This window comes from Myzus persicae, unplaced genomic scaffold (genome assembly GCF_001856785.1).
Source record: "Myzus persicae strain clone G006 unplaced genomic scaffold, MPER_G0061.0, whole genome shotgun sequence".
Classification (NCBI taxonomy): domain Eukaryota; kingdom Metazoa; phylum Arthropoda; class Insecta; order Hemiptera; family Aphididae; genus Myzus; species Myzus persicae.
In genome coordinates this window covers 15,134-25,179 of record NW_019100695.1, presented here as the reverse complement: position 1 = coordinate 25,179, position 10,046 = coordinate 15,134, and the positions used below count along the sequence as shown (strand labels likewise).

The 10,046-nt window shown below is 31.4% G+C and overlaps 2 protein-coding genes across 2 annotated transcripts; both read right to left on the bottom strand.

The window, feature by feature from the left end:
• Window positions 1-3,150: 3,150 nt before the first annotated feature.
• On the bottom strand, window positions 3,151-4,422 carry LOC111042516 (piggyBac transposable element-derived protein 4-like). The gene is made up of 2 exons (XM_022327143.1): window positions 4,236-4,422; window positions 3,151-3,938 (listed from the first exon to the last, which is right to left on the bottom strand). Exons 1-2 carry the CDS (start codon window positions 4,420-4,422, stop codon window positions 3,151-3,153), a joined length of 975 nt encoding a protein of 324 aa, XP_022182835.1.
• A 1,932-nt stretch (window positions 4,423-6,354) lies between these two features.
• Window positions 6,355-9,610, bottom strand: LOC111042515. The gene is made up of 5 exons (XM_022327142.1): window positions 9,600-9,610; window positions 9,297-9,443; window positions 9,113-9,226; window positions 8,649-8,957; window positions 6,355-6,673 (listed from the first exon to the last, which is right to left on the bottom strand). The coding sequence occupies exons 1-5, from the start codon at window positions 9,608-9,610 to the stop codon at window positions 6,355-6,357; spliced, it is 900 nt and encodes a 299-aa protein (XP_022182834.1).
• Between the last annotated feature and the right edge of the window lie 436 nt (window positions 9,611-10,046).

The following is a 10,046-nucleotide window of genomic DNA, read 5'->3' as shown; positions in this document are numbered from 1 at the left end:
CTTTTGGATGTTATATTACTCCTGTAGCGGGATAAAATAAATTTATGCCCTGAAAATAGTCGCTCAACACTGACTTGAGTGGAAGGAACAGCAAATCGCCGCTTAAGAAGCAACACCGACTATCTCAGTTTTATTAACTTTGCAGTAGAGCAAAACATTCAGTTTCTGTGGAGTAGATCGTACATTGTACAAGTATCACAACGATCTTTTTTTGGTAAATATATTTCGATATTGCGTCCCTTTCCTTCTTGGTCAAATGTATACCTGGATAATGGTACTTCATCGTTTTCCTGGTATTTTTGTTATACAAAAATAATATATAATAGTGTCCAAGACTTAATACTTGTTTGAAAATATAGCTTTCTTGAAATTTTCCTACAATAGTGTGAAGGTAGGGTGGGCAAAGTGTCAAAGAATTGATTCAATAAACCTTATTAGACACTTTTTGTACGTTTAGGCTTGTCACTAGTATCATTTTGGCTATCTTAATTTTCAAGAACATTATCACTATCTGTTTCATACAACATACTGGGAATGTTTTTCCCTCGAAAATTTTCCAGTCAATATCAAATTTCAGATTTCTTTAATCCGAAAGTATTAAGGTACAGCGACTGACAACTGGAATTTCTTTCCCATTAACTCGTAGAAAGTAAAAAGAACTATAGCCCCTCTTAGAATTACCACCTTTAACTGGTTTTTGTTTCATTTCTTTAATTTTCACAGTTGAACAAACGAACATTTTTTTTGAGCCCTGACTCATTTCTTTCCAAAATTTTTGAAATAGATTATGTCTTTCGTTTTCTGAAATCGTATCACAAAGTCTATTTTTCCAACGTTTGCAAACTGGCGAGTTACGAGTAACACCCACAGTTCTTGCTTCTCGAATTATGTCATTGATTATTTTGTTAGTGTTCTTTGGATTTTCTCTTCTACAACCCACATATACCTCCCCCTTCATACGACTATTTTTGGAAGTGTTTTTCTACCACTCAAGTGGGTTAGTTATTTTTTTCCTCTTCTAAGGTTCTTTCTCCGTTGATGTGCTTTTTCGTGTTGTCTTTGTGCACAGTTCGTAGTAATAGTGTCAACTATTTCCTTATCATTTGGATCACTTGTATTTACCAATAAATCTTCAACATTAATGTCATTCATCACGTCATTACATACATTAATACATTATTTATATTCGTCAAAACACCATTATTTTCGTTTTCCACAGTCTTCAATCGCCATAGCTACAATAACATAATTAACATCAACAACTTATAGAATATAATCATTTTCTCTGTTTCCATGCCAAATGAACATTTACTTGAATAAACGAAATAACTTACGCTTGTCAATGGAGTTACTTTTAGTATCCGTTTGTAAACTAGGTCTCCAACATATTGTGTTTTAGTATTGTGTCCTGTCAGAAGACGAAGAATACAATTACTATCTCTAGTACCTTGGTATATGTTCGCCCTGCGTAAAGTTTTAGAGTATCTGCATATATCCGCTGCTTCAACTTCGGACACACGTTTTCCCAAAGCCTGTGCAACGAATTCAAATGGACACATTCCTACAGTGAAATATTTATTAAGGAATATAATTACATGTAACAGAATCAAATGTAAGCAATTTTGTATGCATACCTGTATCTGTTACACAATGCGGTTAATTTTCCTCTTCTGACATATTAGACGTTGAATCCGCTGTCTTTGTTTAACTCTATTTGGTCCTTATCAGGTTCATTTACAACTAAAATAAATACAAATTAATTATACATAGTTATTAGTTAAGTATATTTGCCATAGATGTAGACCGATATTCTGATCGATAATGGTTTTTTTCTATATTAAAATGATATATATATAAGATGATTTTTATGACTGTTTTATATGTCTAGATAGTAGAAACATAATAATCCTAAGTAAAAGTACATGGAAATAAATACTCACCATTTTTTAACTTGCCACTTATAATTTATACTTACAATAAACATACATTTTGACCGTGCATGTACAAACAAGGAGTCATCCGTCATAAATTATAAAATATTTTATATACCAAAATCCACAAAATTTGATTCAGACACATTGACATACAGTGATGCTATTGTTATCACATTTTTATATTTGTACAATACAAATACAGCTATAAGCCATTCTACAGCAATAACTATATTATATTTTTGGGCCCCCACACGAACATGTTCAGTGAGGCCCATTATCTTGAAAAATAAAATAAAAATAATAATAATATTAATGATACAGATTATTTTTAACACAGATAGTAAAATGTAATAAGAATTAAAGATTTACTATTATAATATATTATTATTAACACGTTCACGTCCGTGTCAATTTCAGAGGTCAAGCGCACCCAGCCGCGTAAATATTGATAACATTACACTCGTGACGACCACGCGTCGTCATCGGCCATGTGTCATATACTATACTACCTAATGGCCGATGACGATTACGTGTCGTCATGTTTCGTAAATTTCATAAAAACTAATAAAATATAATACGATATTATAATAATACTTTATTGACTTTTAAAATATTTTATTATATAAAAACAACTTTCTCCGAAACTTCGAAAACTTTAATAATATAATAATAACACAATAGTATTGTACCTTCAATACATAAAAAATAAAAATCCTTAAAAAAAAATCATAATAATAATTAAAACAATTGAACAAATAAACTTAAATTGACTTGTGAAAATCTTCAAAACAACTATCTAAACATAATCCAGGCTGGTCTTGACACTCATTGCAAAAATAGATTGTATCCTTTCGAATTCCCTGAGCATAACAATATTTGCACCTTTTGTACATATACCTTTTTTTATTATTTTTTGGAACTTTTTTTGGTAAATGAGTTTCAGAATTTCTTTTTTTAGTATTTATTTGAATATTTTGTTGTTTAGGTAATAGCCCTTGTATAACTGAAAGCCTGTAGTCATACAATGATGTTTTTTTTACAGGTTTGTTATATAAAAAATATGAGTTTATCAGTAATAAGTGCATAAAATGTAAACCAATTTTCTTATACCATCTTAATGTTTTTCTCTCAAAAGGATAGTATGCGGACATTTGATCTTGCCTATCTACGCCGAACATGTTTTCGTTATATTTTTTTACTGAAATAGGCTTTATCTTTACTTCTTTTTTTTTGTAGTAATTTCGTTCATTTCATGTGGAAACTCTGAACTTATCATTAATACGTCTCGTTTGTCCCTCCATTTTGCTACACAAATACCATCATTTGTATATCTACATATACTTTCACCTTTTTTTAGTTTTTTTTCAATGACATCTTTAGGATTATTTTTTCGATTGGACCGTAAAGTCCCTATTACGTATGTTTTCTTAGACAATAATTTCCTAGATAATTGCACACTATTATAAAAGTTGTCCATGAATAATGATCTACCTTTGTACAATAAACCATCCATAAGTTTTTCTACCACAAACTCTGTATGAGTGGAATCTTCAGATACGTCTTGTCCTTGCCCAGAATACACCATAATTCTATGAATAAGCCCCCACGGTTCAGTTAGCATGTACATCTTTACACCATACTTGTGCCTTTTATTTTTAATATATTGGCGAAAAATCAGTCGCCCACGCCATAACACCATTGATTCGTCAATCGATAAATTTTTTGATGGCTCATAGATTTCATTCATTTTTGAATTAAAATAGTCTACAATTGGCTGAATTTTATATAATCTATTTCTAGGAGCTAGTTCCCCTTCTTGAGTGTTTCGAGAAAAGTGTAAAGCCCTAAGTAACAACATGAATCTATTTCGACTCATGTGCTTGCGGAAAAATGGGATGTTGAATAAAACGCTTGTCTTCCAATAATCTTCTATTCTACTAAGTTTTATTGTACCCATATGAAAAAGTAATGAAAAAAATATCTTTATTTCTGATCTATTAGTATCTGTCCAATGACAAATTCGCGCATTTACAGAAGCATTAGTTAGAAAAATATCAACTGCATACGCATTTGTTTCTTTTACAAGATGGTCTAACAATTCGTCCGAAAATAAAAAATTAAAATAATCAATCGGTTGGTTTCCCTCTGGTATACATTTTAGATTAGCTGTACTCATAAAAGGAATATTCTCTACAACTGGAGGGTCAGTGAACCAATTGTATTCATTTACATTATAACTCAACGAATTATTTTCAAAACTGTTACGATCTAAGTTATTATTATCATTATCTGATAAATTACCTGTCTCAGAGTCACTATCATTAAATTCAGCATCAAAAATATCATCATCAGAATCAAAACCAAAATCTTCGTCGGATGACAACATATCATTTTCTAAAAGATCGAGTAACTCGCTATCAGACAAAATATTTGTTTTCATAGTTTTTTGAGTGTGAACACTCCTAGTTGAACCAACTTCGGGATTCATATTATACTGTTTAGTCAAGAGGCTCCTACGGTTTTAGTGGTCGGCCTCATTGACTACATCAACGAAATTCAACAGTTTAAAGGAAACCAGGACCAATGTGATGTTAGGATTGTCAGACTATGACCTCATCAACTATACTCTGAGATATATAACGTGCACGTATGGCAAGGCACATACAATAATTTATTGATGAAATATAAAAGAAATAATAATAATATAAGCAATCGCTAGTGATTCGGTACCGGCGCCTCAGTACCAATCAATAGGAATACAAGGTATAAATAATAACATAATAATAATCAACAACGAATTATGATAAATAATAATACAACACAAGAAATTATGATAATAATTACGCGCGTCTCCTGCGACCGCTGGCGATCACTTGGTGGTTGCCAATTCTGAATTGATAACAGGTACGGCGACAATATGACCACTGACGGTTGAGTCCACACGGAGCACTCGTCACTGGGTGCGGCGGCTAAGATGACGTATAACAGACTACAGATGTGGGTTCGGTTTAATCAGAACCGAACGCACGCGTATTACCGGCGATTCACAGCTGCTTGCCAAACAGCGGCCGTATAACAATATCAGCACAGGTCGCACGAACAGCACGTGAATATAATCTATGTCGGACGACCGGGCACCGTATCAAAGACAAGCGGCGAGACACAACCTATGGAGGTTACGGCAACGGATATTTTATAATACTATTATTACGGCGCTAATATAGCGGCACGCGTCGCGTGAACGGCAAATAAAGTCGCGATCGCAAAAGCACAGGTAACGCTTAACCGTAAGCCGGCCAGCGCAACGACACAACGACGGACCGTACGTTGACAAAGGTCGTTGGGTAACCAACTAGGTCAACGTTTCACGGAGTCTACGGCGGACGTGCGTTAACACTTATCGGTGACAGCATGCTAGACGGGCGGGGGGACGGCACGACCGGTTCATAGGCGCATTGGCTATGCATCGGCTGCGGCGCTCGAACAATACTAATAATAATGATTTATATAAAACGATTGAATAAATGAAAACAATAAGAAAATTATGATTTATTTCATAGAAAAATAACAATTGTCTATCAGTTATATCATATCATATTGATAAACACGTTTTATAACCTTAAAAATGCAGGGAAACCATAGACCTTATACTCATAGACGGAGCATCACCGGTTGGCGGGGTTGGGTGGTGCGGTCACAGTTATTACCATAGCATTATAGCAGTGTTGTCATTTCTGACGACAGAAAATATGTTTATTCGCATATTTTTAGAATATGTTATTACAAGAGGACGTGAATACGTGATACTCAGTAGATGGACAGATCGCAGATGGCTATAAGAATCAACAATATGGGCTATTATTTATATTATAATTTGATTTTGACCAAATATAGAGGCGGTTTGACATTTTAGGAGTAGGTAACATTATTTCAGAAATATTTAAATACATTATAAATAATTAACATTAAATAACATTGGTATAAAAAAGTAATAAAAAAAAAATCTGTTTTTATTCATTTCGAAACAATATAAGTTTTGTATATTTTTTCCGCATTGATCCACATTTCTTTTTTTCTTTTATAGAAGCAGCATGGTGGAATCTTAAGTTTAGAAATTTAATAATTATTAAAGCTATAACTTGATCCCTATGTGTGTTGAATAATTGTTGTCCACTACAGTGTTCATTCAATTCTTGAAATATGGTTCTTTGATAAATATTTCTTTTAATTTCATTGATCATTTTGTTTTTGATATTTGGTAAAAATACATTATACGATCGAAAAACTCTCTCTGCCACTTGACAGATTTCAACTACATCTTGAGATGGATTAATTAATGCATTATTTCTGTCCTTAATCTGTATTAGTTTTGATGAATGCCCTGTTTGGTCAATCAAATATGTATGACAAGTCTTACAATTTATTTTTTTTTTAATTGTTTCACTATGAAGCCAGCAATATATGAAGTTACATCATCAACATATGGTGTAATATTTTGCAACACTTCATAATAATCATGGTCTGGGATTATTGTACTGAGTTGTTCTTGTTCTGTTTCATTGTCTATAACACTGTCTGGTCCTACATTTACAACAGACATTTGTGTAGCGTCTAAAATGGCAATACAGTTTCCATATTGTGACCCAGAAATTTCATTGTGAATTAATATTTTTTTATAAGCTGCTTTGAATTGTTTGCATGTGGGGTTATTATTAAATCCTCCTCTTTGACGCACAGAGCTGAAAAATGTTTCTAAATGATCCTGTGATAATTTGTATGACAGTAAATAATTAATTGAATATTGGTTATTGATAAAATAATATAATTTTAGCAGATTATTTAGAGCTTTAACTAGGCCAATGAAACCTGTTTTTCTGCCACTCTCAACCACTTTTTTACCATCTGCCAACTTCAAACTAAATATGTATTTTTCAAACTCCATGCAAAATTTTGAAAAACTGTCTGCACTTTTTTCATCTAATGATACATTAAATGGGCTCTTTGAATATTTAGTTCGACAATTTAAAATATCAAATGCATTATTAACCATTGAGCAGAATTCAGAAGTGCCATCAATATCATTAAAACGTTCATCACCTAATGATTGACAAAATTTAAGTGCACAACTTACACTGTTACTTAATACTTGAGCCGCTAATTTTACATTCATTTTTTCGTTGTAATAATAAATGTGCCTGTTGGTTAATTTTGTCGCTACTCTTAACCCCTCATCCTGTTCCATTTTATGCAATTGTGTTATGTGGTCCCATTTGATTGGTCGCCCCTTGTCATCAAAAATACACTTATAATCACCTAATGTGTTCCTTACTAATTTCAACATGTGACAAGCGTCATAGAAAATATATATTGGATCATTATTATAAGGATTTTTGAAACAAAAATTGTTTTCATCATCGTTACTTATCATGCTAAAAGAAGCACCTAAGTACTTACACATAGTACTGTTTGAGTAAGCACCATCGAAAGTGACAGAGTGGACTTTTGCTCCTGTGTTATGCATGAGTTGTAAGCAATTACTTAATAAATTACTACGTTCATTACCATTAAGTCCTCCAATAAGAAAATATCCTAATGGCATTTTCCAATGCCCATTAATTCCTACTGCCATAAATAAAAACGCATTTTTTGCATGAACTAGGTTATCACCATCACAATCATCAATATTTGCTCCCATATCAACGAACCCATGCATTTTTTCACCATCCCATTCTATATGGTCTCTTATACACATTTCATCCAAAACTATATTACAAATAATTGTTTGATCCTTGGCTTTAGCTTCAATACAACTAAAATAACATTTTAATATGGAATATTCATTTTTAATATTAAGTCTAGTATACAGGATTAGTAGGTAACTCACCGAAATGCTTCACTAGTAAAACCAGGTTCCCCATTAACTACTTTATACCATTTACTTATCGTCTTTTGGTGAGGAAGTACATTTTTAAAACTTTTTCTAACATATTCATAAGCTTTACTGGAATAAAATTGAAGTGTTATGGCAAACTTTCTCAGTTCTGATGTAAAAGGTATTTTCTGTCCCAATATTTTACGCTCAACCAAGGAACGCAGTGTATCAGATCCAAATGACTGTTTTAAATCAAATATTAACCATTATTGAAAATTGAAAATATTTTAATAATGCAATGTTTAAAAAAAAATGAACTTTATAACCACACACAACTTTTTTGTAAAACTTAAATATATTAATAATTTTAATTTACAAATAATATATTTAAACATAATATAATATAATAATGATACAATTATATAATAATATACAAAAAGGTGGGCAAGTGGGTGTCGCTCTGCTGTTATTATTTTATAATATCTAATACTAAAAATATTTTAAAAGTATTTAAAATAGTTTTATAGTATTCTAAATACTTTATTCAGAATACTATTTGTATGATATATTCAAATACATATTCGGAATACTATTTTTCAAAAGTATTCAAGTATTTATTCTAAATACAGTCGAGTTGCAATAACTCAATACTCGGTAACTTGACAACTCGAATTTTTTTTAATTCCCCTAGAAAATTATTCTCCTATTAATTAGTTGGATATTTCGAATAATACATATCTCAAAGAGAAATGTTATTCCCCTTCAACTTCGAGTAATCACGACTTGACTGTACTTTTAAAAAGTATTTTACTCATGACTGGTATTAAATAATAATCTATAACAATACTTGAAGGTGAGAAGAAGCATTTTCAGAAAGTAAGTTTTTATGTTGTAATTTTTCAATTAATTCATCATATGTCTTGAGTTTTGCATTAAGTCTTTGTACTTTCTTTTTAAGGTTGTGGTTTTCAATTTGTTTTCGTCTGTATTTATCTTTTACCATTTGTATATTCCGTTTAGTACGTTTTGGCGTACTAAAATGAGTAGGAGACAATATTCCTATGGTGTCTGGATTTAAACGTCTACACCTCTTTACACTTGGTGATGATTGAGATGGTGAACAATGATCTACATCATCCAAATTATGCTTTCTGAAATTAACATAACTTATAATATTTTATTATAGACACAATATAATATAGGTAGTTATACCTATAATATTATTATTACATATACCTAATGGCATAATATGACATATTAAGTATATAATAAAATAATGCAATGTTAAAATAATGTTAAATTTTACCTAGGAGTGACACAGATATCAGACACAGGAGGCTGATCTATTGTTAAATAGTCATCAGGTTTATTTTCTTCTGGAGTCATTATTGTATCGCTCTTATTCAATCTATTTTCTTTACTAAAAGCAATAAAGTAAACTCACATTACATTATTATTTTTTAAATCAAAATATTAATATAAAGTATTACCAGGGAACAGCATCTTTCTTTAGAAGCCCATTTAACTCGTAATCTTCAGGCCAAAAATGATCAGAGCATACCCTGTATGAAGATAAACACAAATTTAGCCCACATGCTTTTTTCCACTGGACCTTACGTAATTCATCTTTAGGAAATCTGAAGTAAATTTAACATAATATTTGCATATAGTAAAATATATTAATAATAAAAATGAAGAAATCTAAATTTTTGGGTATTTTCTAAAATACCTATAACTTAAGAATGAAATTTTTTTCAGTTTTTGTTTTGAACTGAACGTCACAAACAACACACTTTATAACCATTATTAATAAAAATAAAAATATTAATAATTAAATAACTTTATAATTTTTAATTTATATTATAATAAGTAATAACTTATTCATACATCCAGAATTCCAGAAGCTATCCAGAACAGTTAAAAAAAAAAACGTTATCTTATCAATCCGTTATCATTCAATGATTTTTAGAAAACAACAACCGATCGCCCAACCTGAAATTCTATTGCGCATGTGCGTAGTAATTGAGTAATAGTCGAACAGCGCACTCACGTCTGACCGCTGGAACTATACCCATGCTCCGTCTATGAGTACAAGGTCTATGCGGGAAACCGAAACCAGCTGTTTGTTGTTGTTCTAATACTTATACAGTATGGCCGTGCTAAATATAATAATCGTTCGCCATCAGCCGACGATTTTATAGGACACACAGAAACAATTGTGATATGACGACTACGGGTTG

Excerpts from the sequence above, each read along its gene's own strand:
- LOC111042516 (XM_022327143.1), bottom strand. The coding sequence starts at position 4,422 with ATGAATCCCGAAGTTGGTTCAACTAGGAGTGTTCACACTCAAAAAACT. Across the intron at positions 3,939-4,235 it reads TGATAGTGACTCTGAGACAG|ATACTAATAGATCAGAAATA; the intron begins GTAATTTATCAG and ends GTCATTGGACAG.
- LOC111042515 (XM_022327142.1), bottom strand. Across the intron at positions 8,958-9,112 it reads GATATCTGTGTCACTCCTAG|AAAGCATAATTTGGATGATG; the intron begins GTAAAATTTAAC and ends TGTTAATTTCAG. Across the intron at positions 6,674-8,648 it reads TCTTCTCACCTTCAAGTATT|CTCTGTGCGTCAAAGAGGAG; the intron begins GTTATAGATTAT and ends AACATTTTTCAG.